We start from the raw sequence: 26,571 nt of genomic DNA on the forward strand, positions 1-26,571 counted from the left end.
CAGTTATCTGGTAGGCTCTGGAGCTTAATGTCTTGTCGGATGGTGTAGTTTGGCTAGCTGAGGATGTCATGGAGATGGATTGTTCTCTCGAGCCAGGCGCAGCGAGGCCTTGTAAGGCTGCTTAATGTTGTATTCTTCAATTCGCTTGAAATCCTTGTCAATTTCTGGGCAGAAGTGTGACCAACTTTATTATGCGTGTAATGTTTCATAGCGTCGTTGGATTCGTCATTGTGCTTCTTCTGTGATACGTAGCAAACGCAATCGGTGTCATCCTGTCAAGGTACAACATATGAAGTCTCAGATGGGGGAGTCCGTTTCGAGAGAGCATTCAAAGTACGATCTTCGAAGCTTCGAAATCAAGATTGACCTCAGCCTCGTCGTAATAAGACGGTACTTTAACAGCCCCTTTTCTTTGTTTTGTTTACATCTACCTTTCTTGGGAGCAAATTAGCCAATCCAATAGTTCAGATATTGGGTGGAGGCCTAATTTCGAGACATCAATTTTGTAAAGCGGCGAGAACTCATTTCTGGGACACAGCGCTGGCCAATTGTTAAGCGTTGTTACTCGCTTGCCTGTTCTGATTTTAAATTGTTCTGCCATTGGCCGTTATCTCTGACATTAAGCCTTGCTCAATTTGTATTCCTCTCTTATCCACTGTTGAATACTTCCCAATCGTTACTGCAGCAAAATCCATTTTAGGGCGAGTCAGTTCCAGGACATTCAATTTCTCAAGCGAATGCCCCCTTTTCCAATTTTCGCTAAACTTTAACCAATTGGGCTGTGTTTTCATTCTATAGCCTTGAAGAGCCTCGAGGAGGCTCTGAGGATGTATCATGCCCTTCTTCAACCAGCGAAGGGAAAAGGGCGATAGTGGGGCGAAGGGCGACATTGAGGATGGATTTCCAGGATCAATTTACTAGCGAGACCTTATCCACCAATCGAAATGACGCGGGGCGCAGCCAGGGCGCCTTCCGCATCGAAAGTGAGGATGGATTTTCAGGATGGATCTCAAACAACTTCTGGATCTTCAGTCACGGCCCAAACTTGCAGCCTTGCGTTTTCTTTCTTCGGCCTCAGAAAAAGGTGTGACGAATTCATCGCCAAGTGGCTAATAAATTCTATCACGTGATGAACAAAGTCATCCCCCTTTCCTGAAGCACGCATCACAGGCCTCTTCTGGTTCATTGCAGATATATTAGCTGCAGTTTGTGGCTTTGCATCAGTTTTCAAGCCGGGCGTTGGGCAACTCATTGTCATCAGGGTCTCTAGCCCAAATGCTGAATCTGCCTGACAATCACTGCATATGAAAGTACCATGTTAGGATCCTGCAATGTAGATTGGCAAGAGTCTCTTTGGAGTAGAAAATATCATATATGATCCCTTGTGCCACCACTCTATGAGTTTAGTTGTGCAACTTTGTGATGTCTCCCGGACTAATTCCAACGTTTGTGCGGAGTCCTTCGTCTCCAGACGTGGCATCCAGTGATCCTTATAACCAGGCTGAGCAAGGCTTCCAAGTTGGTTCGTCCGATGATCATGGCTCTTGGCAGCCGGCCGAACCTAGGAGAATACTATCATTGCGAGCCTCTGTGCGAAGTTCTGATAGTACACTTGCAGGCGCACCGGGTGGGTCATACGAACTGGATCCTCAGCAAAGAGCTGGGAGGCCACTTCCACGCCAAGGCAAGTAATCGAACTTGCTATCAGAAGCCATTCATTAAACGTGTCTGCAGAGCCACTGCCTTGCTCTGGAACATGGGCTTCAAGACGCATCAAGGCTATGAGATGTCCCTCCCTTCCTCAATTTAGTCTCCGCAGCTCAACGGCAGAACCACCCGACGAGTACAAGAAAGGATATGCTCAATTCTATTACGAAAGTCGTAAGATATTCTTCTCTATCTTGGGAATATTGGGGCTGACACACCAATGGATGACAATCATCCAAATGGTTGGCCTAAATTGGCCGCGTTCATGCAGAGTAGCGATTCTTTCAGCATATACAGAAAATTCGAGTTTTGTTTCACGAGAATACTAATTACTCACATGAGTAGTCTCACAGAGAAGGAGACGAAGCTGAAGGAGTTGGACAAGAGCGATGCAGCCGGTGGGCCAGATACGAATTACCGGCTGAAAACAAGATGGCACAAAGAAGGACTCGACACTACAAGGAGAGAACTGGAAAGTGATATCGAAGAGGAGCTACTTAAATATAGTATGGGCTCCCATGTTTTTTTTGCCAGAGTCGTAACAAAAACTCGCTAAACATGATCTCCAGCTACCCTCCTTGAAAAGTTCGCCTTCGTCAAGTCCTTGAGCCCCACACCAACAAGAGACCACAACAGCGTGTTCAAATGGATTTGGTCCAACAACCCTGTAGATCCAGGCGAAGATGATTGGATATTTCATGCCGACGACTTCGCCTCTATCGTCACTCCTCGGCGAAACCGTTTTGAGAGTTTCATTCTCAGTCACCTTGACGGATGGCCGAATTCCTGGTTCAAGGTACAATTTCCAACTCCTTTTTTTGTCATCTACCGTTCACTTCGTACACATACCCTCATTCATCCCTCCCGACAAATACATCTGAATAATATCGAAGACTCACTAACCTTGACCTGCGGGCAGAAAATGCTCCAAACCAGCAAACAGCTCTCCCAAACCAAGGATACAGCCGTGAAGTACTACTGCAAAGCCCGCATCAATATTCTCGCACGACTCATCGCTGTATTCCTTGCAGTAATCATCCTCTTCATTCCTGTCATTCTCTTTTTCTTAACGCCGATGAGCAGGGTATGGATGGCGGTTGTTGTTCTGGCGTTTGTTTTCATCTTCTCGGTTATGATTTCATGTGTTACAGATGCGGGGGATAAGGAGATCTTCATTGGAACTGCAACGTATTGTGCTGTTTTGGTCACTTTCTTGGGGAACCTGCAGGGCCCGACGAAGTGATGTTTGTTCGGATTCTTATGAATTGTTCGGCAAGCTCATTCAGGCGTTATGATTTCTTGTAATGTGCGAGGGGCTTTGGTTAGGATGTTAGGGAGGTGTCTCGGCGCTTTGCGACGATGATACCCTGGATATTAATGAATGTAGCTTCACGTCTAGAATTCTGCAGTATTAGTGACGGGATAACCAATTAGAGTACATAAATAATAGTGATGGAGCAATAGCTAGAGCTGCTGTTGAAGAGCGACAAGAGCGTGTATTTTGACAGCTGGTGCAGTATTCCCGATGCTGACTAATGGGGATTGATATCGCTTGCTTCTGCTACATTTGCTTGCGCCAGTGAGATCAAATCGCAACCAAATTACTCACTTGCTTCACCAACGCCTGCACTTTTGAGCCGCACGCACGAAAACATCTTAGTATAAGTGTTCATAATGGCATTCTTGAAATCGACACCTCGGAGACGCAAACAGTCTACTCGGCAGCAACAAATGGCTTCCGCTCACTATGACTCGCAACGAAGAAGACAGCTCCGGCGAAGAGACTGTCGATGATCTGAGTAGCAACAAAGTTACCAAAAATTTGTCATGTCCATCATGCGACGCCACCGGGTTTAGCAGTCTCTCGAAACTAAAGTCGGTCCCACATCCTCGTTTGCTATCTGCCTGCATTCTAACTTGACCATAGTAAGCATCGGAATGGACATGAGAGACCATACGATTGCCTCGCGGAAGGTTGTTCCAAGCGCTTTGCTCAACGCCAGACTCTGGATCGGCATATACAGTCTAAGCACGGCGATGCGAGCAAGCTGACGAAGTATTACCACTGCACCGTTGATGGCTGCAAATATGCAAGCACAGGTCAGCGGCAGAAAAGGTTTGCGCGAGCTGATCAAGCCAAGGAACATGCAAAAAACTACGGACATTGGGGGCCTCACTCTGCGAATGATCGTCCGCGACGTCGTGCTGGTACGGAGCCGCTATTCGAAGAACATATACTCACGGCTCGCTTTGAAGAATGGGTATTAGATGGCAGCTCGTATAAGCGGACGGTGCGAATGTGCGAGTATAACTCGGTAGAAACAAAACTTTGGCATAAGGATGTTATTGGGGACATGTTTGTCAAGGCTCATGCTCTCGAAGAGAGTATTGGGCACGGCTGCCCTGTGCCTGGCTGTTATTATCATCAGTCTCGACCACCCGAGAATTGTCATATCACGCTGTTCAAGACCATGAAAGGACTACAAGAGCATCGCCGCAGAGCTCATGGTATCATGCCAGTTGCTCCTGCTTTAGCCGTCGCCTTTCGAAGCCAATTGCACCAGGATGAAGAACGAGGTAGTGTCAGCAGTTCGGATACTATGGCGTCCACAGATAATTTGTTGAGAAATATAGCTCTCAGCTCGACGACTCAAACTGATCAGCCTTGGCTAACGGACCTGGATGTTTCGTTTGGCACACGTAATTTTGAAAGCGTACAATGCTTTAATCCGGAATGCATTCAATACCGCAAAAGACTACAAGAGGACCAGCAAGCAGAGACCTATGTATCAGATGACTTCTACCCAGGCGATCAAAGCCTTGGATGGTGCCAGTCATGTTTTAAGCGCGGCACAGCGACTTTTCAACCGCCAGGTGATGTACTGTCCCTGCTGTCATCTGAACATGAGTTCAACTTCGAGTTTACTAGCATTTCATCGTCCTCAAACACAAATGCCACAACAAGTCTTCCGACTTTAAACATCTCTGAAGACAATATGCAAACTGCTTCTAGCACCACTGATTCCAGCACACCATCTCTAGGAGGGGAAGACTCGCTGAAGCTTCGGTAAGCTCCCGTGAACTCCCTCACTCTGCCACTTGAATTGAACAGACATTTAGCAAATTGACTTGCACTTTTCCTGGGTGCCGTAAAACCTTTCGGCGTAATTACGAATTCCAAAGACATATTACGTGTGTACACAGTCCGGCAACAATATACTGCTCCCTTTGTAACCGCCCTTTTCGGCGTAAAGACAAGCTCACTGAACACATTCGACACGCACACTCCATTTCCTCCGGGTCGGATTCGACGAAAGCCAAGGCTATGTTCAACGAGTGGTCAATACTTTCGGATCCTGACTGGTTATACTCGTCAACATTTCCATCAAGTAAAGACACGACGACAACTGACAGAATGGTACCAGTTGCTACAGATTATGCCACGGAAAGCGTATATGCTTCAACTGGCCTTCAATCATATTCTCTATTATCCGAGGAATGGCCTAGTTGGGTCCCAGACTGGCAATCTACAACTGCGAAATCTACGCAATCACAAATCGATACCCCCGAAGCGCATGTTTGTGTTGAATATTCACCCCCATCGTTCTCGATGAATGAGGACATGTGCAACCACTTGGACTCCCAATAACCTTACTCTGGCGTTTTCAGTCTGGAGTTTCTCATGTCTCATACTTCCCTCTGCTTTGAGTAGTCAAGCACAGAAGGAGAGACCTCTGAAAAATGACCTTGCTTAGAATGTCACGTCTCATACCTCGCATTGGTTGAATTTTGAAACATTAAGGCAGAGACCTCTGACATCTTACGTGCATTCGATGTTCTATTTACGTCTTATTCTCTCTTTCCCTGTGACGCATAGGAAGATTACCATAGCGATTGCGCACGTGCTAGTTTGTCGAGTATGAAATATCAGTCCTGGATGCTATGTTATCCTGCTGGATCTTCTCTGGCTCATGAGGATTATGGATGCTCTTCTTGGCGTTGTGCCAATTCAATCGATATGTTGATTAGTTGACAATTGACAGAATCTAACAAGAAGCTGATCTCATGTCCGCGGCTTAAAAATTTGAGCTCAAAGGCAACTATGCTGTTTAGCCAGATGGTGGAAATTCGAGTATAGACTCAAGAAGCTGGTCTCACGAATACATGCAATAGAGGTAGTTATGCTACGAATCTAAGAGGCTGTTCTATTCCGCGGTCATTATTCAACATATCCTAAATTCATCGGTCATGGTGGTATTGCATGTTGGGTCAGTGAACAGCCCTTTTACGAAGCATGCATCTAGCAAATTGTTAATTAGAGATCAGGTACCATGAGAGAGCGGGCATTCACAGGAGAGCCGGTATTCATGTGGAATCATTTATCCATGGAGAGGAACCATATCTGAGGGGCAACTGAGGAGTAGGTGTGAGGCTAGAGCAATGGCATTGTGCAGGCTCATACTGTTCAAAATAAACGTCTTGCCGAGCCGTATCATACTTATAAAAGTATTGCAGATCTTTTTTTGTGTCGCCCAATACTCTCTTGTCTTTATCTTATAGAGCAAATTCATGATAAAAGAAAGGTGACTCAGAGCGCGCCGCTTTACAAACCAAGGTCTTTCTCGCCGTCCCGAGAGTCTCTCTCCCAATTTCACCATTCTGCGTTCTGATATCGGTCACCACAAGGCCCACATTCTCCACATTCGCAAGGTTTTCTCCTTTCTGATGGGGTACCTATCATTGGAAAGTATAGTCCCAACTTTATCGGAGAAGAAGTCGCATACGGGGACGCGATGATTCTAAATAGAACGACGAACAAAGCGACCTTAGTCTGTTTGCTGGAGTAGTAAATGAGTAAAGCCAGTTTTACGAGAGTAAGCGTGTTGTGGGCATGGATAGGATACTAATAACTGCCTACATTTGGTTATCGCTTTTAGCAAAGAACAAGGCGGGCCTGGGCCTCAATGACTGGAAGTTAAACTCGAAGAATCACGATGGCAACCGAAAATCTGTCTATGGAATACGATTGAACAGCTACATTTCGACTAAACACAAAACGAAACAACATTCAACAGCATCGTTCCCAACACGTGCAACGAAAGAAAAAAGAGATCCTCCTCACTAATACCACGATCACCCATTTTATCCTCCTCTCTGCTCCATCAGGCTCATGCGACATCCAATCCAATCAAGCAGAGCCATGCTTCTGTCTCTGATGAGTTTTCAACTTCTCGGCACGGCAATATCCCTTCCCACCATTGTTGGGGCATCCAATCCAGAAGCAATGGTATTTGATCCCGAGATGGACAGCCTCGATGTGACGCTGGCGGTCACTGGGTCGAGTGAAGGATTCCGTGCAGGATGGCCATGAACAGGGCATGCGTTGGACGAACTGCGTGGTAAGAGGAATTGGCGCGAAGTTCGCCGTCATTTGGGACTGCATCATCTGTGTGGGGTCCTGGGCCCAGGAATTCTGTTCTTGAATGGGCAACGGGATGAAGTTCATAGGATATGCCTGGTTCTGGAAAGCTTGAGGACTTCCCATTGCCATGTTGTGACCCCAATGGTTCGAGTAGGGTTGGAACATCGTATTCGCCATCAAATGTCCCATGCTATAGAAGTAGGGAGGAGATGAAGATGCAGGTTGTCCGTCGTAGACAAGGGAACTCAATGGCTTTGCCTGTGGTTGCGTACCGACAGCATGATGATGACTATCATGGGTGGGTGTGAAGGGGCTCCCATTGAAGCTCATCGAGGTACCGTCGAAATCGGCAACTTGAAGATTATGCGCATAGCCATTGGCCTCTTGCACATGGTTACTCAAGACCTGAGTGTAATTAGGCCCCTGCGGCAAGATGTGCTGATCGTGGAACGGCTCTTGGTGGAAGTCCAAGGTTCCATGAAGGTCATTACTTGCTGCGATCTCGATTGGAATCTGTGCATTCTCATCTGAAGCCACACCAGCTGACGGTATGTTGATGTCCGAGAGTAACTTATAATAGACTTATCGGGTTCATGCCTGACAGATTCGGTGTCCTCAGGCATATACCATGAGAAATCGGACTCGATGTCCTGATTGGCAAGTGGTGCCACGCGGTTCATGCATATCGAAGGCCTACACAATGCTTAGTAAAAAGAAAAGTAAGACTCACCTGGCTGGGTGGCCAGAGTGTGTCACATGATACTGAAACCCATTGGTTATGGAAAGGATGAGGCGGACAACGGCGCCGAGGATGGCGAGGGCGAGGGCGAGGGCGACATTATGGTGAGCCACAAGGATGTTTTGGGGGCCAATGAAAGGTCGAAAGAAAAACCACGAAAGTGGATAGAAGTTCGCTGCAAGTGGATAACTGACCAAATATCACTTCAAAAATGGCGAGGGAGAGCTCGTCCTTTTCTAACCGCAGATGGAGGGGTCGCCTCACCCCGTCAGCATGCAGCCACAAGTATACGCCCCGGCTTATCCGTGGTAGCAGTTCTCATAACGACTAGCGCAGAACGTTGTTATGAGCAGGTGTTCGTACAAAGGTATCTGGCCACACTTACATTTCTCCTCAAATTTGACACGACGAAAAAGCACTTGAAGCTCTCCTCCCTCAATCATACCCCGTCATCTGTCCGCCATGATCAGGCTTCGGCAGACCGAAACTCGTTGGGCAAGGAGCTTTCCAACATTTGTCGCATCGTCAAATGCATCGTATACTTGCACCTACGAGCGTGGGAAGGGTCCTTGTAACAAAGCATTTTCCAGGAAATGTGATCTACGGTCAGTCCCTGAACATTTTCGTTTCCATGTGACTGATATGTCTTCAAGCCGTCACCAAAGAAATCATACCAAACCTTCAAAGTGTCTCAAGTGCAACAAGGGCTTTCCATCACCCAAGGACCTCGAGCGACACGATAGTTGTGTGCACAACAAAACAGTGAGGTACTTCTGTCCCGACGACCAGTGCAGAGTCTCCACCCCAGGCTGGTCGAGCGACGGGTTTCCAAGAAAGGATCATTGGCAGAAGCACATGAAACAAAAGCACTCCATGTCGCGGGATCTAATACAAGCTCTGCAAACACAGGGTATTCCAATGGCGGTTCTGAAGGATGACAGCTGGATCCCTGTCTTGCCCAAGCAATCAGAGACTGCCTCTCGGGAAGCTGGAAATGTTGATTTCTAACATGGAAGACCCAGTTAAAATGCAAGATCATTCCTCATATGAGGTCAAGATGCGTGCCATACGATCACATTGCACAAATGAAGCACGCAAACAATCAGATAACCAACAAAGCTTCGAGTTTTGGCTGTCACACATCTATATCTCGAAGACAATCGTCCCTCTTGTCTTCCCACCCTCCGCCTTTACTAAGGCATCCTTAAACTTTTCCAACGGCCACACACTATCGAGCGCCGGCACAAATCCTCCTCCGTCCATCAACCTCATACTCTTCGCCTCACAACCTGCAAGTCTCTTCTGGTCCGGGGGCTGGAAAAATATGACCAATATCCCACCATCCTTCTCATACTGTTCAAAATAAACGTCCTGCTGAATCGTATCATACTTATGAAAGGACTGCAGATCTTTTTTGTGTCATCAAATAGTCTTTTGCCTTTATGTCATAGAGTAAATTCATAATGAAAGAAAGGTGAGTCAGAGCACTACAGCAATGACTATCGAGCACGTCGATATCATTTTTTGACTTGTTATGCTTCCATACCGTCCCCTTTAAAGTTTCTCGCTTATGCCAAAAGCGGTCGATTATTAAGCGGCAAGACAACACAATTCACAGCACTAATGCTCGCCAAGAAGAGGAGTGGAGAGGGGCTTACAAATATCCTCGTGGCTTGTTGAATTGAGTAAGCATATAAAGATACGAATAGGTACGTATGAAGAAATCCAAAATACCATCGAGCATCTTCTCACTCCAATTACCAAATACGCAGATATTCTCAGCACCATGTCCCACCTAACCTACTACAACTACGAAGGCTACGGCCAAAAAGCTCAAAAGGACTTCGGCTACAGTCAAGCCGTCCGCGTAGGCGACATAATCGAGTGCTCCGGTCAAGGTTCCTCCTCCCCTCCCCTCCCTTCCATCTCATATTGCTAATACTCCCCCCTCAGGTGGCTGGGACCGCACAACCAGCCAAATCCCCTCCGACATCACAGCGCAAATCGAGCAAGCGTTCGAGAACTGCGCGGAAACTCTCCGAACAGCGGGCGCGAGCTTCAAAGACGTGTTTGCGATTAAATCGTACCATGTGGGCGTCTCGGACGACGTGGTGGAGATCATGGTTAGGTGCGTGAAGAGGTTTTGCGGGGGGCATCAGCCGGTTTGGACGTTGGTGGGTGTGGCGAGCTTGGCGTGGGAGGAGATGAAGGTTGAGATTGATGTTAGGGCTCATGTGCCGGTTGAGGGGAAGTGATTGAGGGGTTTGAGAGGAGGGGGAGAGGGGTGAAGGTGCTGGGTGCTTCCACCTGATTTGTTTGTTGTTTATGCTGCCAACTTAAGGGCTGCTGTTAACAAAATACTCGTTTTAGGTACAAAGCAACTAACGAGAAAATATTCTCGAATAAAATTCCATTGAAGGAATCGCAGAGCAACTTGCCCCAAGACGTAGCATGCGCCGAGGCTCAGCAATAGGCAGGACAACTCAACTCCCCGCCACCTTGACTTTCTTGGAACTGATTGGGCTTGGGTAGAAGAGAAGTACGTTGAGGGACCGTTTTTTTTTATAGCTTCTTGCAAGAGATTAAAACCGAGGTGGATATCTCTTTGACTCCTGCTTTCTCGAAATCATTGAGTGAATATCGAATCTTTTTCCAAATTTCCAGAAAGTGAACGTTTAAGGGAATATTAATTCACCATCACGCTCTCTCCAGCCTAACGCAGAACCTCAATCACGTCATTCTTCAGGCCGCCTTCCATAAACAACATATCTGCACCCCGATATCAGCTCATCTGCTCCTCGGAACAAGACAAAGAACTCACATTGGAAAATAAGCATGGATCCTAGTATCCTTCATCTCATTCCTCACTTGCGCCAAAAATGCATCCACTTCTAATTTCTGCCAGCCCAAGACTCGCGTGAACAGCCCCATGCTAAGCCCTTCAAGTGAAGGCGTGATATTCTCATGATTCCACATTCCTATTCCTTTTCATTAGCCTCTTAACTATTAGACTAGCGGAGCAACGTCGACTGCCTTCTCGCTGTTCTAGAAGTGAAATTTGCAAGAGACAAAAGAAGAAGTCTCACCCAAATCCTTAATTTTCTTATCCTTAGGCCAGCGATTAGTAGGCCATTTATACACCTTCTCCACCACATCCACAAATCCAGCCGCTTCCATCTGCGTCTTGTAGAACTTTGCGCTATTGATGATCCTGCCCGCCGTTTCTGCCGCTTCGAGGAATAGGTTGCTCCATTTTGTGATGGCTGAGGTGGGTAAGAGAGTCCCGTCATCTGATTTCATGGGGAAGCAAAGGTCGGAGAGCTCGAGATAGGAGCCGGGTGTTAGGAAACTGTGTGTTGGAGTTTAGTTGGAGGAGACAAAATGGGAGAGAGAGCGGGAGAGAGGTTGTACTTGAGGGTTTGCTCGAAGAATTTGGGCCAGTCTTTGAAGGAGGCTGTCATCATGCGGCTGTAGATGAAGTCAAACTTATAGGAGTATGTCCATGGTTCTTCTGCATCGTCTATTTGAAAAGTGACGTTTGGTGGGATGAAGCTTGGTTGTACTAGAATGATTAGGAGCTGGTGGACGCAACGAATGAAAAATCCGTTGCAAGTCTTCAGAACGTAAAGAGGACCTACTTGGACTCAAGTCAATACCAAGAACAGTCGCTTCAGGGTGCTCATCTCCAAAATCGATGGCCCATATCCCAGTCCCTGTCCCAACATCCAAGACACGATTGAACTTCTTCTCCTTCGGAATAGGAGCGGTGAACAATTTCCCCTCGAAAGTTAGGTTGTAAAGGTGGTGCTGTAGATCTAATCGATCGGCTTCTGGGTCGTCGTTTGGGAAAGCGTAGATGCCTTCTTTGTAAGCGTGGTATGTCCTGCCATTTTCCTCGCGATATTTCATAATACTCGATCCAATCGACGCCGTGGAACTGTTGAAGTCTTCTCCGAAGCCCGAGTCGTACGCATAATCGTCAGCTTCTGCCTCAATGGCAGTGGGATTGGTAACAGCTTCGGTATCATTACACATGGCTGTCTTAAAGCGGGAGAAATATCGAGGAAGGGGACGATTAGACAGGTTTGGGTTTGTCGCAATTAAGATCTTGTGGCCGGCAAATGACTGTGGAGTGACAGCAGATGCACGAAAGCAGCCTTGTACCATTCGAACCCGGGGCAGTCCACGCAACCCCACTGTTCTAACGTGGATTTGTATTACTACATCCGCACGTTTTGCGAAGATCCTTCAGATCTCTCATGGTGACTGGTTACCGACAATACGGACAGCTCACCGCACGTCGTATTCCGCGACCATGTTGCCAGACAGTACATATTGATCGGTCCAACATCATTGTATTCGGATCGTTTTCCGAGCATAACATCTCCCGGTTGGTGCTGTGAACTACAGGCTCAATACTGCGGCCGCACTTGCAGCTGCAATCGAGTAGGTGGAGAAGCTCGCATTCGTTATGTACATTCTGGGCAGAGCAAAAAAACATGCGGACTTGCGGCGCCTCCCAGGTCCCTGCAGCAGGAGGCATTTTCCGCTGTCCCCTCTCTATCCTCATTCGCCGAGCGTAACTACCGACTTGTTCAAAACAGGCGATAGAAAATGTTAGAATTTCTCTGCCTGCATTTTAAGTGGAATGATTGCGGACACTGCTCTGATGTACAACATGCACGGCTGTTCAGATGTAACAATGCAACACACTTTGGTGCTTTCCACCTAGACACACTGTGCCGTAGCGGCTGCACTGCATCGGATCTCACTGCACCGTATCAAAGAGAATAGAATGAGGTTATAGGTTCAAGGGGCAAGCCCCAGAAACCTGAGCTATATAAGAAGTAAGGCCAACATAGACTTTCTCTGCTCTACTCTCTCAGCACCTTGCTGAGTCGGTGCCGTGGCTAATCAAAGCCCTGACCGACATAAGGTTATGTTCAACAACACTATCCTGTACTACAGTGAAGCCATCGGGATGTAAAGCTCTCAGAAGTCGACGGAGAACATAGACCCTCTTGCATGAAGACCGATACAAAAGTTGAATGAGGGAAACTGTGTCGTCCGTTGCGATATCAGACCTCGGCAGTCGGAAATCGAATCAAGACCTGTCTTTCCCTTCGTGGAGGCTCTGAAGTTCCTGAACAATGCGCATCAACTCAATCGAATATGACGCACGTCTATCCGAGACAACAGACTGTTAGCATCGTGAATATCGCAGAGATGGTGGTATTGGCCCGAGCAGTGTTAGGTCCGTAAGTGTTAGTGAAGCACGGCACAGCAGTGAGTGCATCGGCCTAACAATCCTTCCAGTCGTCTCATCTGCACGGATATTCTTGGCACAGCCTCGAGCTAACGGGTTTCATAAGTTGCACAATTTGCAAGGCGTCCAATGAAATCGGTGTGATGGCGTGTGGCTGAGAAATTTACGGCCGATGGATTCGCAACATGGAACAATCAAATGGAAAAAGCCAACATCATCCAACAAATCATCAGAAGTGACGATTATAGTCCCGTTGGATGTTGGATATAAGTATCAGAGGAGCAGTAAGCTTTTCCTCTTCATCCCACAGTCATCATCAACATCTTCACAGCTTCCTCATCCAGCAATCACTTGATTCGCCAAAGATCTCTGTATCAAGCTTAGCGCCAGGGGAAACTGCTTAATTTAGCTTCATTAGCCTTGTGCCACAGCCTTACTTGTCACCCCTCAGCAAACAGCTGTTTCTCTCGATCCCCTTTGTACGACCTTTCAACTTCCAGCGAGTTTCGAGAATCACCCCAGGATCCTCGACTTTCAAGTATTCACCGCTTCAACCAGCTCCTTTGGGAACCTCTTCCCCGCCACGGTCAGCCCCTCCAAAAACTATCTATTTCTTACCCCTCACCATGGCTATTCCTAAGACGATCCTCATCTGCGGTGCAACTGGCACACAAGGCAGCTCAACTGTCAAAGCACTCCTCGCCTCTCCCAGACTCCCATCCGACGCCAAGATCCTCGCCCTCACTCGCAGCCCCTCATCCCCCAAAGCTCAAGCCCTTGCAGCTCTCGACCCACGAGTCCAACTCCTTGCTGGCGAGCCAACAGTACCAGAAGCAATCTTCGCTGCGGCACCTGCACACATCGATGCCGTCTACAACGTCACCGTCCATGGTCCGCCAGGATACGAGGAATCACAAACTCAACCACTCTTCGATGCCTGCGTAGCCCACAACGTCTCACACTTCGTCTTCGCATCTGCCGATCGAGGTGGAGAGGTCCTTTCCGAGACGAATCCGAGTCCAGCTCCTCATATCGCAGCCAAGTTCCGAATCGAAAAGTACATCAAGGCGAACGCGCAGGGCACAAACACAGCATGGACATTCTTGCGTCCCGTTACCTTCTTCGAGAATATGTCGAATGACTTCAACGGCAAATCCTTCGCTGCTATGTGGCATAATGTTGGGAAGAAGCCTGTGCAGATGGTCGCTACTTCAGACATTGGGTTCTTTGTCGCGACCGTTATCCTGGCTCCGGATGAATGGGCTGGCAAGGCACTCGGTATTGCCGGCGATGAGTTGAATTACGATCAAGGCCGCAAGATCTTCAAGGAGACGATGGGATTCGAGATGCCGCACGCTTTGAACATCATGGGAACGTTGGCCAAGAAGTTCATGGGCGATATCGGTGCCATGTTCCAGTGGTTCGAGAAGGAGGGCTTCAACGTTGATATCGAGAAGGCCAGGCGGATCAACCCGAATCTGCAGACTTTTGCGCAGTGGTTGGTGAACGATAGTCAGTTCGAGAAGGTCGAAAAGGTGGAGAAGCTGGAGAAGACGAATAGTGCCACCAAGCAGTGTACTTGCGGTCACAGCTGGTGCAGTAAGTGTAAGCATCAGGCTGAGGCAGTTGGGGCATGAGTGATGATTGATGATTGATATGGGATGCATTATGACGGCGTGAGACAATAGCGTTTCTTTTTACTGCGTTTCCCTGGCTTTCTTGTCAGCTTAAGGAAATGGTTTCGATGATATTTTATTTGGGATCGGAATTGGCAAGCGGAATCAGGTGCAATGGCATAGGGTAGAGTCAAATTCAAATGAATCCAGATATTCTATTAATCATTTTACCTCGGCTCTTCGCTGTGAACATGTAGTTTATTCTTTTATAAAATCCAACGAGCATGAAGTTACTAAAAAGAGCAGATGCTTAGCAACAACCTTTACTCTAAGCCTTCATCTCAAGACTAACGAGAGCTAATTACAGAGCTAAATGTACTTATATCGAAGACCCGAACATAGTCACGCACTATTGTATTGACTTAAATGTGGTTGATACACATAAGAAAGAGGAGTTCAAGGTGATTGCAGTGGTGTCATAATACATTCGAATGTTCCTTGAGCTAGAGTGGGGAGAGGTGCCTGGAGAATGGTTTGGGACTCCCTATTGAAATAGCTTTCCTGAATGTGCGCATACAGCGCATTCAGCGCGTATGGCGCCCACAGCGCGAATTGCGAGTAGAGCGCAAATATTGTTGTACGATTTTCATTGATCTCGGAATTTTTCATCTTAAAAAAAAATAGACTTAGCTTGGTGTTTCTCGTTGTTGAGACGAGAACTAGATAGAGAAGGACGTCAGGCTATCATGTGAGAAGTATAGGCATGCTCAAGATTAATTTGCATCCTCCGCGTTAGGTAACTTGATTCATATTGATCGTTCGTGAATAGTGCGGTAATCAATTCACCCCACTATTGATAGACGTACCCTTACACTAGCCGTGATTTCATAGACCTTAACCCGGCCTGACTCAACCATCAACCTCAACATCACGTTCAAGGGAACATAGAAAGGTATCCTAAACGGATATCATCATCTGTTCCCTCTTGTATTGTCCTCATAACGTGTCACAAGCCACAACCAGAAAATTAAAATGTCTCCCGCCACTTTAAACTCCGCGGAAGCACAATGGCAAACGCAATTCGCCGCCATGAGAGCCGCTCTTGCCGAGCTCAAACTACCATCCAACACCTCAAACAGCGATCTCGATACCTACGGCTCAGACATAAACCTCTCAGACGAAGACTTCACCTCTGGAAACAGCGGCGATGACGTCTGGGACTTCATTTCCGAGACCGAGGATGAGGCGTGGAGCAGTGATGCTCACGAAGAGTTCACGCCAGATTCGGAATCGCTGGAATTCGGTCCCCAATGGCTGAAATCTAAGTGCGAAGGTCTAGCTTCTCGGAAGCAAGGCCTCTCTGCTTCGGACCTGCAGGAGCAAATCATGGCTATTTTGGCTTCGGATGGTGGGGAAGAAGAATTGCAATCTTCGTTGACGGATATGATTGGATTCGATGATCTAGATTTGGTTATTGAGTTGATTTCTCATCGAAAAGAAGTTCTGGCTACGAGTTCATCGAGCGTGAAACAGACGGATGGCTTATTTGAGGGGAAGCTGCAAACTAGACGGCAGCGTGAGGAGGCGTTGAGGAGGGCTGACTTTGAACATAAGAATGCGGCGTTGGGACCGGCTGTCAATAGGGATGAGACTATGTATCCTCATGTCTATAAGGCTCATTCCGCGGGCAACACTCTGGATTCGAGAGGCAAGAAATATGCCTTGCCAGCTGGGAGCGAGAGGACGGAGCATTTGGTAAGTCTGCTTTTTCGTTCTTTTGGGACATCAGGCAGGGTTTGATCGAGGACTGACTATATGTAGAACTATGAGGAATATTCTATTCCTGCTGGCAAAGTCGGCACCCTTGGAGTTGGTCGGAAGCTCGTTGACATTGGCTCTATGGATGGCCTTTGTCGTAGAACCTTCAAAGGCTACAAATCTTTGAATCGTATGCAAAGTCTCGTGTATCCAGTTGCCTACCAGAGCAGTGAGAACATGCTGATTTGTGCTCCAACCGGTGCTGTAAGTTAGTCAGATCCCTTGATGCTCCAATGCTGATCTATTGGACAGGGTAAAACTGATGCAGCAATGCTCACCATCCTCCATGCCATTGGACAGAATGTTACTCCAAGCCCTGCTGATCAGCCTGAAGCATCGGACTTCGTAGTCAACCTTGAAGACTTCAAGATTGTCTATGTCGCGCCCATGAAAGCACTCGCAGCAGAAATCACCCAGAAGCTTGGGAGCAGAATGTCATGGCTAGGTATCCAGGCGCGTGAGTTGACAGGAGACATGCATCTCACGAAGAAAGAGATCGTCCAGACTCAGATTATCGTCACGACTCCCGAAAAATGGGATGTCGTCACGCGAAAAGGCACTGGGGACACTGAGCTTGTTCAAAAAGTTAGACTTCTAATCATTGATGAAGTCCATATGCTTCACGATGATCGAGGTTCGGTCCTGGAGTCGTTGGTGGCACGAACTGAGCGACAAGTTGAAAGTACGCAGTCTCTAATTCGTATTGTGGGACTTTCGGCTACGCTTCCAAATTATGTCGACGTCGCAGACTTCCTCAAGGTCAATCGTTATGCTGGGCTGTTCTATTTTGACGCGAGTTTCAGACCTGTTCCCCTCGAACAACACTTCATAGGCGTCAAGGGCAAACCAAATACCAAAACCTCTCGAGACAATATTGATACCACTGCGTTCGAGAAAGTTAGAGAGATGCTGGAACTTGATCATCAGATCATGGTCTTTGTCCACTCGAGAAAGGATACCTTCAATACTGCCAAGATGCTTTACGAGAAAGCCATTGAGCAGGTTTGCGTGGACCTTTTCGACCCGTCGAACCATCCACAATATGAATCTGCTGTCAAGGACATGAAACAATCTCGTGGGAGAGAACTCCGGGAACTACTTCCCAAGGGCATTGGTATCCATCATGCCGGCATGGCTAGATCAGATAGAAATCTCATTGAGAGATTGTTCGGTAGTGGCGTCTTGAAGGTCCTTTGCTGTACCGCTACACTAGCTTGGGGTGTCAACTTGCCCGCAGCAGCTGTTATCATCAAAGGCACCCAAGTCTACAGTGCTCAAGATGGTAAATTCATCGATCTTGGTATCCTTGATGTTCTTCAGATTTTTGGTCGTGCTGGTCGACCTCAATTTCAAGACACGGGTATTGGCATGATCTGTACAACACAAGACAAGCTTGCCCACTACCTCCAAGCAGTCACATCTCAAGTTCCAATTGAGTCTCGATTTTCGAAGCATCTGGTGGATAATTTGAATGCTGAAATTGCCCTTGGCACTGTGACATCTGTTCCCGAAGCAGTCACTTGGTTGGGATATTCGTACCTGTTTGTGCGTATGCAGCGCAATCCATTGACCTATGGCATCGACTGGGCTGAGATTCGAGACGATCCTACACTCGTACAACGACGCCGCCAGCTTGTGATTCAAGCATCCAGGACACTTCAGCAGTGCCAAATGATCATTTTCAATGAGACGACCGAGGAGCTGCGAAGTAAAGACATCGGACGAATTGCAAGCCAGTACTACATCCTACATACTAGCATTCAGATCTTCAATACAATGATGCAGCCACAGGCCACAGAGGCGGACGTGTTCAAGATGGTTTCGATGAGTGGAGAGTTTGATCAGATACAATCTAGAGACAACGAATCTAAAGAGCTTGAGAAGCTCCGCGAGGAATCGGCCCCTTGCGATGTTGGCGAGAAGAACGACTCACCTCAAGCCAAGACGAATATTCTTTTGCAATCTTTTATTTCACGCGCAAACCTCGAGGACTTTGCTTTAGCCAACGACTCGAACTATGTTGCCCAGCAATCTGCCAGAATCTGTCGAGCACTATTTATGATTGCTCTCAATCGAGGTTGGGGACATCAATGTCTCGTCTTACTTTCATTGTGCAAGTCTATCGAGAAGAGGATCTGGCCATTCCAACATCCTCTACACCAATTCGAGCTCCCGAAACCTGTGTTGAACCAACTTGACGCCAAGGAGGCAATCTCGATTGAGTCATTGAGGGACATGGATGCGGCTGAGATTGGATCCATGGTTCACAATCATGCGGCTGGAAAGACGATATCTAAGATCCTGGACAACTTCCCCACGCTGAGCGTTGAGTCAAAAATCGCGCCTCTAAACAGAGACGTTCTGAGGATTCGCTTGTATTTGACACCGGATTTCCGCTGGAATGACAGGCATAATGGAACTTCCGAAAGCTACTGGATCTGGGTCGAGAATTCGGAGACCTCCGAGATCTACCATCACGAATTCTTCATTCTCAATCGTAAGAAGCTGTACGATGATCACGAGCTCAACTTCACGATACCTTTGTCAGATCCACTGCCCACTCAGATCTATGTAAGAGCAGTTTCTGACAGATGGCTTGGGGCGGAGACAGTGCATCCCATCTCATTCCAGCACTTGATTAGACCTGATACCGAGAGCGTCTACACAGATCTCCTCAACCTCCAACCCTTGCCCATCACAGCACTCAAGAACCCTGCTCTAGAAGAGATTTATGGACAGCGTTTCCAGTATTTCAATCCTATGCAGACACAGATCTTCCACTGTCTCTATCACACGTCTGCAAATGTCTTACTAGGTTCGCCAACTGGCTCTGGTAAGACCATTGCTTGTGAGTTGGCAATGTGGTGGGCTTTCCGCGAGAATCCGGGCTCCAAGGTTGTCTATATTGCTCCAATGAAAGCCCTTGTCCGCGAGCGTGTCAAAGACTGGGGTGCTCGCCTTACGAAGCAGATGAACCTCAAGCTTGTTGAGCTTACTGGAGACAACACACCTGACACCCGCACTATCCAAGATGCAGACATCATAATCACCACCCCTGAAAAATGGGACGGTATATCTAGATCGGTATGTATATAACTGCAGAATTACTGGTTTCGGAAATGCTGACGCTTCGATGTAGTGGCAAACGAGAGGCTACGTAAGACAAGTCAGTCTAGTCATCATCGACGAGATCCATCTCTTGGGAGGGGATCGTGGTCCTATTCTCGAGATCATTGTCTCGCGTATGAACTACATCGCTGCACAGTCAAAGAACCCCGTAAGACTTATGGGCATGTCAACAGCATGCGCTAACGCATTGGATCTCGGCAATTGGCTAGGTGTCAAAGAAGGGCTGTTCAATTTCCGCCATTCCGTCCGACCAGTACCTCTCGAGATATTCATCGATGGCTTCCCAGAAGTACGAGGATTTTGCCCTCTCATGCAGTCGATGAATCGACCTACATTCCTTGCCATTAAGACGCACAGCCCAGATAAGCCCGTAATCGTCTTCGTGGCATCTCGGAGACAGACACGCCTGACAGCCAAGGATTTGATCAATTTCTGTGGCATGGAAGATAATCCAAGAAGATTCGTCAAGATGTCAGAAGATGACCTGCAGCTGAATCTCGATCGAGTCAAAGATGATGCCCTAAAGGAGGCCTTGAGCTTCGGTATCGGCTTACACCATGCTGGTCTGATCGAGTCGGATCGATCTCTAGCAGAAGAGTTATTCGCCAATAACAAAATTCAGATATTGGTAGCAACCAGTACACTGGCCTGGGGTGTCAATCTGCCTGCACATTTGGTAGTGGTCAAAGGGACACAATTTTTCGACGCTAAGATCGAAGGCTACAAGGATATGGATCTCACGGACGTCTTGCAAATGCTGGGTCGAGCCGGTCGACCTCAATTTGATACCTCGGGTATTGCACGCATCTTTACGCAAGACTCCAAGAAAGCGTTTTACAAACACTTTCTCCATACTGGATTCCCTGTCGAGTCATCTTTGCACAATGTTCTTGATAACCATCTTGGTGCTGAAGTCTCTGCTGAAACTATCACCACCAAGCAAGATGCCTTGGATTACCTTACCTGGACATTCTTCTTCCGAAGATTGCACAAAAATCCTTCTTACTATGGCCTTGAGATCTCAGCTGAAGAACACAACACGATTGCTGCGCAACAGCAGGCTAATGAGTACATGATTTCCATGGTGGACAAGTCTCTCAACGAGCTTGCAGAGTCAAAATGCTTGGAGATCTTCCCCAATGGAGACGTCGACTCCACACCTCTCGGCAAGATTATGAGTTACTACTACCTATCTCATCGTACCATTCGCCATCTGGTGAAGCATGCTAAGCGCAATGCAACATTCACAGATGCCCTCTCATGGATGTCCAGCGCTACAGAATATGACGAACTTCCCGTTCGTCATAACGAAGATCTCATAAACGCAGAACTCGCCAAGAATCTACCATTGTCTATACAAGCTTTCGGAGATCTGCCTCTATGGGATCCTCACGTCAAGGCCTTCCTCTTGCTACAAGCCCACATGTCACGGATTGACTTGCCTATCACTGATTACGTCGGTGATCAGACCAGTGTCCTAGACCAAGCTATTCGTATCATTCAAGCTAGCATCGACGTCCTTACCGAACTAGGCTACCTTTCAAGTTGTATGCAGATGATCACGTTATTGCAATGTATCAAATGCGCTCGTTGGCCAGCCGAGTACCCACTCTCCATCCTACCCGGCGTCGGAATTGATGTGCCAACTGACAAGCACCTACCCAAAACTCTACAAGAATTCTCAGCAGCCACAGAACGAGACTACCGAAACACGATCTCCACATTACATCTCCCGCCATCAACACTCCCCCGTTTCGAAAAAGCAGCCAACATGCTCCCAAACCTCAAAATTGATGTCCGCGATCTTAGTGCTGTGTCCATAACCATTGTTCTGAATCGGCAGAACCAACTCACAGATCGAGATGGGAAGATGTACGCCCCCCGCTTCCCGAAATCTCAGAACGAAGGCTGGTTCGTGATGCTCTGTAATGAATCCCGCGACGAGATTATCGCCATCAAGCGAGTAGGATGGTCATCTGGTCCGGGTGCGAACGGAAAGGAGAAGATTTCTCCTAGGCCAAGTGCGAGAGCGGTGATTAAGTTGCCGGAGAATGAAGATGGTACGTTTAGTGATGGCAGGAGGCTGGATGTTTGGGTTGTGAGTGATGGGTATTTGGGGATGGTTTATCAGGTTGTGGGGGTGGAGATTCCCGATGCACCGAAGGTGGTTGATGATGGGAAGAAGGGGAAGGGGAAGGAGGGGGAGGATAGGTGGATGGGTGCTGTTGGGTCGAGTTCTTGATTTGGGCAAGTGGACTAGGTTTTGATGAATGAAATGAAGTTATGTGGTGTGCCTCTTTGGATGTTGTCAATCTTATGCAATAGCCAGGAATAGTTCTCCGCAAGCTCTGAAATTCCACGTGATCGAAGGCCGGCAACTGAGGTAGATTGGGATGTTGTGCTCAATCTGATAGACAAGGTGGTATCATTCGAAGGGGGGTTGGGGATGCTTTTACCAGATACCAGCGGCAATGTTCCGGCAAATTCTGGACATTCAATACACTGCAATACTCTGTACTTTTCAGCTGCATGTACTTCATAATAGAGTGATCTCTATAAGTCATGTCAGTACAGCTATAAATTGATCGGACTACTGGTATTCTTTCAGCGTGCTGCGTGATAATCAGGTGCCGTGGCCCACTAAATGTAATCTTACAGGGCTCTGTAGGGCCTCAATCGCTAATCGTCGCTATAGCTCGAACCCAATTTCCGAATTTACAGCTTGTAATCCCTAAAAACATAGAGTACGGTCTTGACAGGGTACACGCTATAGAGGATTATAGCGCAATATTGGTCAGACTGCCCTGTATTCCCACCACTTATAAAACAGACCTTCGTATGGAGGTTGCTGACAGCCTGCACGTGATTGAGAGAGGAGAAAGCTACCTAGGGGGAAGTGGTTGGCATTCGAAAACGAGACATATAGAGATTTGATCCAGATTGTTCGTTTGATTGTCATTTGTAAGTTTAATAAACATTAATTGCTTTTCAGGTGCCTTTGTTGTCCAGGTCAATGTTGGGCGGTCGCTTCCCTGAGTCAGGGGCTCGCTTATTGCCGACCCCGCCCCAAGACTGAGGGGAATCAAAAGATTGCAACTCTGAAAAAGAAATTTCTGTTATCTGAATTGCAACTTAGTGAACATCAAGTGATAGCTTCTATTAGGAAGTTTCCGATCAGATACTGATTTCTGATAGTGATTTTCCGATATTGTGGCGTTTTGTACGATAAGTAATACGTTTCGCTTTTTTCCGACGATAGTGATATACCCGAAAGGGTGGTGGCATGGAGTTGCTTATATGAAAGGAAAAGGTGATGTGAGTGCAATTTTCTTTTTGCAGGATTGATTTCTTTTCTATTCCAACGCACTTATCAACATTCTCACCGTTCCTACCTCTGTTTCGTACATTACGCTCCAACACACAATGGGTGACCCAGGACCAATCACACCAGATTCGTTTAACGACGGGAGGCAACAAATCTCGCAACCTTTTCGCCTTACCGCCACTGGCTACAACCTCAACTACCTCCCTGAGTATATCGCGCTCCGACATGGCTTTTTCCAAGAACAAGGCCTCCACGTCACTGTGAACATCCCTGTCCCTTGGGACGGCGTGCTCGACGCCCTCGCCGATGGTACAGCCGACATGGCTCTCGGCGGCATCTGGGTGCCGTCCATGTACCGGGACCGAGTACAGAATTACACCGTCTTCGCACAGATCGCGAATCGCTGTCCTCTCGCTCTACTTAGACGGGGCCATGACGACGGCTTCAAATTGCAGGATATGGTTGGCAAGACGGTACTTATGAAATCGGGCGGCGGAGCCAGCGTAGGCCTTTTCTTCAAGATGTTGATGCGCGAGAATGACATCGATCCAAGGTCTCTGGATTATATCCAGGACCTCGATGGTGTTATGTTGGGGAATCTATTCCAGGGCGGTATGGGAGATTATTTTGTTACCGATAATCTCTCTGCGCTGGCTATGGTGGACCGTAATCCCAATGTCTCGATTGCTATGGAGATGGTAGAGCAAGAGGACGTCCCGTGGAGTGTGTATTACAGAGAGACTGCGACTATCACGCCGGAGGTCATTGACGCGCAGAACCGGTTCTGTGTTGCGCTTGGTAAAGGCATAGATTGGGTGCTCCAGCACGACGCTGAATCATTTCGGGATGAACTCGCTGAGCTGTTTCCTACTGTTCCTGTCGATGTCGCTGTTAAGGTAACCAATGCGTTTCGGCGCAATGGTATGTGGACTACTACTACCGTGCCCCGCGAAGGATTCAATCGGTGGCAGCTGGGACTCCGAGATGCTCGTCTGGTGAAAGAGCCTCTTGCCTACGAATCCATTGTCCACGATGGGATTGCGGTCGCTAAGTAATGTTGCATATTTTCAAAAGTTTCATAGTGGTGTTGAAACAGGGATCTACATAGCATGAAATCAATTTGTATCGTTTTTCTCACGCGTTTCAGACATTTGTTGTGTTCTTCTCCCCTTGTCTGCACTTCAATGAATTTCTGATCTTTACTCTTGCAACCCCACTTTCTCATCATGAGAGAAGTTTTGCCCTTATTCTATTGTTCCTGTCATGAAGTCGTTACTTATGCTACCAAGATTCATATCATAAGAATCCGGCCATTGCGCGGCAGAACTAAGCATCTCACTAAAGGCAAAGTTATCAGTTGACAGCATAGCTGACATGTTGCTGGCATAATTCTCATTCGGGGTGACCATGCCTCCACGCGATGGCTGCAATTGCTGCAGCAGGTCTTCCATCTGTTTTTCAATCTCCATGCGATTGTTTTCGGCTCCATGAGTGACCAGCCAATCGACTGTCGCCGAAGAGAGTGTATCAAAAACGTCCCGACAACCTGCAGCACCAGGGAAGCTCTCTGACAGGGCAGAGAGAGTTGAGACGCAGGATTGAAGAGTAGAAATACTTTTGCTGACGGGATGTCGGCTTCGTATCTCTTGTGAGTGCCAGAGGCCGTATATGACTCCTAGGCCAGCCATGAACAGATGATGAACGGTTGTCCACAGCACATCGATCTTTCCTTCTCGTTGTAAGATCTTGATGCTTGCAATCAACTTGCAAGACGCATCAAAAGATATGAATAACTCCTCAGTCGACGCATGCAGGACTATTGAAGCAGGCCGATAGAGGAGGAGGATCGCATTGTTATATTTGGCATCCCAGTAGGCCTGGCTAGCAAATATGGAAGACGCATGAGCTTTACTAGGCGGTGGAATAGTAGCATACCAGTCCTGTAGACGAGGTTGGATGTCCTGGACCCAGGCTGCGTAGTTCACCCTAGGATATGCTAGCCTCGGTGTCCAAGCCTGGCTGTGTAGTACATGCTTGATTTCAGACTCCAGTTTCGACATATTAAACAAGTGGTTGTGAGCTCGTTGACTGTGACCGTCCACTTCATTAAGAGATCCCGTCCAAGAATCTGGAAGCGGGACATTTACACTTTCATCAATGATGCCAAATGGACGCCCAAGAGTGATGCACAATACACGGTCGAACTGGTAAGTAGAGTACCATAATCGTCGACGGTCGTGCAACATGTCTGGGTCCATATTCAAGGATTGTTCTTCAGATTCCCAGTGGAGGCCTATGTCGATAGATAAACGTAGGGCGATGCCAGTCAAATGCCACAAACTTCCTCGAGAAGGACACAATGCGACAAATTGAGCCAGTAGGAGCACAGCACGCAGAGTTTCGAGATCACTTTTCGAGTACATAATGACCTTCTCAATCCAGCCAATTGCGGACCTGAAGCAGCCCTCGCTCTGGGTTGGTCGGCCCCCAGCTGGATTAGGTACATCACACAGCGCGATTGCGAAGATCATGTAAGTCGTAAAAATATCTTTCTCGACTGCATGATCCGAGAGCTGGCGACCACTCGCAGAGGAGTATGCGCTCTGAAGAGCTTCTTTGACTTGTGACCGGTCTACAATTGGCAAATGCGCAGTGCGGTACTGAAAGTAGACCTCGACCAGATGCTCTGCAGCATGAAGGGGAGGAAGAGAGGCCTCAGCCGGTGGCGCAGATGAAGAGGGGTCATAGGATCGTTGTTCAGAAAATAGTGGAGAGGGAAGGTCTTCGACTCGGATTGCTGCCATGACCAATCTTGCAAGCGTGATGCCACTGCTTTGTCCTAAAAAGCGCGGTTGTCTCGATGGCTCAACGACAACATTCCTCACACTTTTAACCAAGTCCTGGAAGTGGCCCGAGCTGGCATCAGATGTTGCAGGACTTCCTGCGGGCAAGGTGCTAAGTTCCTGTCCTCCTGAAGAACATGTTCCAGGTGAAGTTGCACTTTCCCTATTGACCAAACTGGACTGAGTCCGCGTGCGTAATTCTTGATTCTCCCGCCTCAACTCCTCTACCTGTGCCTCTAGATTCGACACGTAGTTGCGGGGTACCTTGAAGAGCCTCAGCCATTTGTCATGTACAGTACTTAGCATCGAACTTGCCTCAGCTTGTTTTCCCGAGTGATAAGTTAAGCATTGGGAGTGGGCGCTTTCGCAATTGGAACAATTCGGATATTTTAGATCACACTGTTTGTTCCCCAATCGTCAGAGATATAGATATCTTTCTACGATAAGGGCAATAGCTATCACTATACTTTCTGTTTTCTCCGACGACATCTATCAAGTGTAAGCCTTCAGCCATCTATCGTATCGCTTATGACACCTTACCTCTGACATGCAGTTACGCCTTTCGCAAGCCTTTGGCCGCGGACCGATGGAGAATGCATTTTCGATATCCTGGTATCCATTTCTGAAAATCGACTTCAAAGCTGTGATTGTCTCTATCGTGATAGAGAAGTTGATAGTTGATAGTAGATGTCCGCAATGAGCTTTC

General features: G+C 47.6%; 10 protein-coding genes across 10 annotated transcripts; 7 read left to right on the plus strand and 3 right to left on the minus strand.

Annotated features, from left to right (window-relative positions):
- The first annotated feature begins 2,023 nt into the window (after positions 1-2,023).
- LY89DRAFT_784367 (uncharacterized protein) lies at positions 2,024-2,993 on the plus strand. The gene is made up of 3 exons (XM_018222781.1): positions 2,024-2,213; positions 2,277-2,503; positions 2,627-2,993. Exons 1-3 carry the CDS (start codon positions 2,045-2,047, stop codon positions 2,948-2,950), a joined length of 720 nt encoding a protein of 239 aa, XP_018068775.1. The 5' UTR covers positions 2,024-2,044; the 3' UTR covers positions 2,951-2,993.
- A 461-nt stretch (positions 2,994-3,454) lies between these two features.
- Positions 3,455-5,356, plus strand: LY89DRAFT_736458 (uncharacterized protein; the record flags this gene model as incomplete). The annotated part of the gene is made up of 3 exons (XM_018220123.1): positions 3,455-3,582; positions 3,635-4,774; positions 4,828-5,356. 3 exons carry the CDS (start codon positions 3,455-3,457, stop codon positions 5,354-5,356), a joined length of 1,797 nt encoding a protein of 598 aa, XP_018068776.1.
- Positions 5,357-6,863: 1,507 nt separating this feature from the next.
- Positions 6,864-7,717, minus strand: LY89DRAFT_138684 (uncharacterized protein). The gene is made up of 2 exons (XM_018205300.1): positions 7,625-7,717; positions 6,864-7,534 (listed from the first exon to the last, which is right to left on the minus strand). The coding sequence occupies exon 2, from the start codon at positions 7,457-7,459 to the stop codon at positions 6,896-6,898; it is 564 nt and encodes a 187-aa protein (XP_018068777.1). The 5' UTR covers positions 7,460-7,534; positions 7,625-7,717; the 3' UTR covers positions 6,864-6,895.
- Positions 7,718-8,107: 390 nt separating this feature from the next.
- On the plus strand, positions 8,108-9,182 carry LY89DRAFT_138608 (uncharacterized protein). Its single transcript, XM_018205299.1, has one exon. It carries the CDS (start codon positions 8,331-8,333, stop codon positions 8,874-8,876), a length of 546 nt encoding a protein of 181 aa, XP_018068778.1. The 5' UTR covers positions 8,108-8,330; the 3' UTR covers positions 8,877-9,182.
- Positions 9,183-9,566: 384 nt separating this feature from the next.
- On the plus strand, positions 9,567-10,180 carry LY89DRAFT_686897 (endoribonuclease-like protein L-psp). The gene is made up of 2 exons (XM_018215386.1): positions 9,567-9,766; positions 9,822-10,180. The coding sequence occupies exons 1-2, from the start codon at positions 9,655-9,657 to the stop codon at positions 10,121-10,123; spliced, it is 414 nt and encodes a 137-aa protein (XP_018068779.1). The 5' UTR covers positions 9,567-9,654; the 3' UTR covers positions 10,124-10,180.
- Positions 10,181-10,298: 118 nt separating this feature from the next.
- On the minus strand, positions 10,299-12,146 carry LY89DRAFT_686898 (S-adenosyl-L-methionine-dependent methyltransferase). Its single transcript, XM_018215387.1, has 5 exons — positions 11,507-12,146; positions 11,280-11,430; positions 10,955-11,217; positions 10,690-10,846; positions 10,299-10,637 (listed from the first exon to the last, which is right to left on the minus strand). The coding sequence occupies exons 1-5, from the start codon at positions 11,901-11,903 to the stop codon at positions 10,604-10,606; spliced, it is 1,002 nt and encodes a 333-aa protein (XP_018068780.1). The 5' UTR covers positions 11,904-12,146; the 3' UTR covers positions 10,299-10,603.
- A 1,614-nt stretch (positions 12,147-13,760) lies between these two features.
- LY89DRAFT_590256 (NAD(P)-binding protein) lies at positions 13,761-14,771 on the plus strand (the record flags this gene model as incomplete). The annotated part of the gene is made up of 1 exon (XM_018209581.1): positions 13,761-14,771. One exon carries the CDS (start codon positions 13,761-13,763, stop codon positions 14,769-14,771), a length of 1,011 nt encoding a protein of 336 aa, XP_018068781.1.
- A 907-nt stretch (positions 14,772-15,678) lies between these two features.
- LY89DRAFT_620889 (Sec63-domain-containing protein) lies at positions 15,679-22,226 on the plus strand. Its single transcript, XM_018210928.1, has 4 exons — positions 15,679-16,505; positions 16,572-16,772; positions 16,821-19,652; positions 19,708-22,226. The coding sequence occupies exons 1-4, from the start codon at positions 15,783-15,785 to the stop codon at positions 21,937-21,939; spliced, it is 5,988 nt and encodes a 1,995-aa protein (XP_018068782.1). The 5' UTR covers positions 15,679-15,782; the 3' UTR covers positions 21,940-22,226.
- An 835-nt stretch (positions 22,227-23,061) lies between these two features.
- LY89DRAFT_686902 (periplasmic binding protein-like II) lies at positions 23,062-24,133 on the plus strand. The gene has a single exon (XM_018215388.1). It carries the CDS (start codon positions 23,121-23,123, stop codon positions 24,075-24,077), a length of 957 nt encoding a protein of 318 aa, XP_018068783.1. The 5' UTR covers positions 23,062-23,120; the 3' UTR covers positions 24,078-24,133.
- A 45-nt stretch (positions 24,134-24,178) lies between these two features.
- Positions 24,179-26,515, minus strand: LY89DRAFT_650240 (uncharacterized protein). Its single transcript, XM_018212101.1, has 4 exons — positions 26,406-26,515; positions 26,333-26,354; positions 26,181-26,264; positions 24,179-26,129 (listed from the first exon to the last, which is right to left on the minus strand). The coding sequence occupies exons 1-4, from the start codon at positions 26,483-26,485 to the stop codon at positions 24,267-24,269; spliced, it is 2,049 nt and encodes a 682-aa protein (XP_018068784.1). The 5' UTR covers positions 26,486-26,515; the 3' UTR covers positions 24,179-24,266.
- Positions 26,516-26,571: the final 56 nt, after the last annotated feature.

This window comes from Mollisia scopiformis (genome assembly GCF_001500285.1).
Source record: "Mollisia scopiformis unplaced genomic scaffold LY89scaffold_17, whole genome shotgun sequence".
NCBI classification, from domain to species: Eukaryota; Fungi; Ascomycota; class Leotiomycetes; order Helotiales; family Mollisiaceae; genus Mollisia; species Mollisia scopiformis.

Bases quoted from the DNA above. Each gene is read 5' to 3' on its own strand.
- LY89DRAFT_784367 (XM_018222781.1), top strand. From the start codon at position 2,045: ATGAGTAGTCTCACAGAGAAGGAGACGAAGCTGAAGGAGTTGGACAAG. The intron at 2,214-2,276 runs GTATGGGCTCCC...CATGATCTCCAG, and splicing joins AGAGGAGCTACTTAAATATA to CTACCCTCCTTGAAAAGTTC. The intron at 2,504-2,626 runs GTACAATTTCCA...ACCTGCGGGCAG, and splicing joins GGCCGAATTCCTGGTTCAAG to AAAATGCTCCAAACCAGCAA.
- LY89DRAFT_138684 (XM_018205300.1), bottom strand. From the start codon at position 7,459: ATGAGCTTCAATGGGAGCCCCTTCACACCCACCCATGATAGTCATCAT.
- LY89DRAFT_138608 (XM_018205299.1), top strand. From the start codon at position 8,331: ATGATCAGGCTTCGGCAGACCGAAACTCGTTGGGCAAGGAGCTTTCCA.
- LY89DRAFT_686897 (XM_018215386.1), top strand. From the start codon at position 9,655: ATGTCCCACCTAACCTACTACAACTACGAAGGCTACGGCCAAAAAGCT. The intron at 9,767-9,821 runs GTTCCTCCTCCC...CTCCCCCCTCAG, and splicing joins AATCGAGTGCTCCGGTCAAG to GTGGCTGGGACCGCACAACC.
- LY89DRAFT_686898 (XM_018215387.1), bottom strand. From the start codon at position 11,903: ATGTGTAATGATACCGAAGCTGTTACCAATCCCACTGCCATTGAGGCA. The intron at 10,847-10,954 runs GTGAGACTTCTT...GAAAAGGAATAG, and splicing joins TAAGAAAATTAAGGATTTGG to GAATGTGGAATCATGAGAAT. The intron at 10,638-10,689 runs GTGAGTTCTTTG...ATCGGGGTGCAG, and splicing joins ATCCATGCTTATTTTCCAAT to ATATGTTGTTTATGGAAGGC.
- LY89DRAFT_620889 (XM_018210928.1), top strand. From the start codon at position 15,783: ATGTCTCCCGCCACTTTAAACTCCGCGGAAGCACAATGGCAAACGCAA. The intron at 16,506-16,571 runs GTAAGTCTGCTT...GACTATATGTAG, and splicing joins GCGAGAGGACGGAGCATTTG to AACTATGAGGAATATTCTAT. The intron at 16,773-16,820 runs GTAAGTTAGTCA...TCTATTGGACAG, and splicing joins TTTGTGCTCCAACCGGTGCT to GGTAAAACTGATGCAGCAAT.
- LY89DRAFT_686902 (XM_018215388.1), top strand. From the start codon at position 23,121: ATGGGTGACCCAGGACCAATCACACCAGATTCGTTTAACGACGGGAGG.
- LY89DRAFT_650240 (XM_018212101.1), bottom strand. From the start codon at position 26,485: ATGGATACCAGGATATCGAAAATGCATTCTCCATCGGTCCGCGGCCAA. The intron at 26,355-26,405 runs GTAAGGTGTCAT...TACACTTGATAG, and splicing joins GGCGTAACTGCATGTCAGAG to ATGTCGTCGGAGAAAACAGA. The intron at 26,130-26,180 runs GCAAGTTCGATG...AGGCTCTTCAAG, and splicing joins ACTCGGGAAAACAAGCTGAG to GTACCCCGCAACTACGTGTC.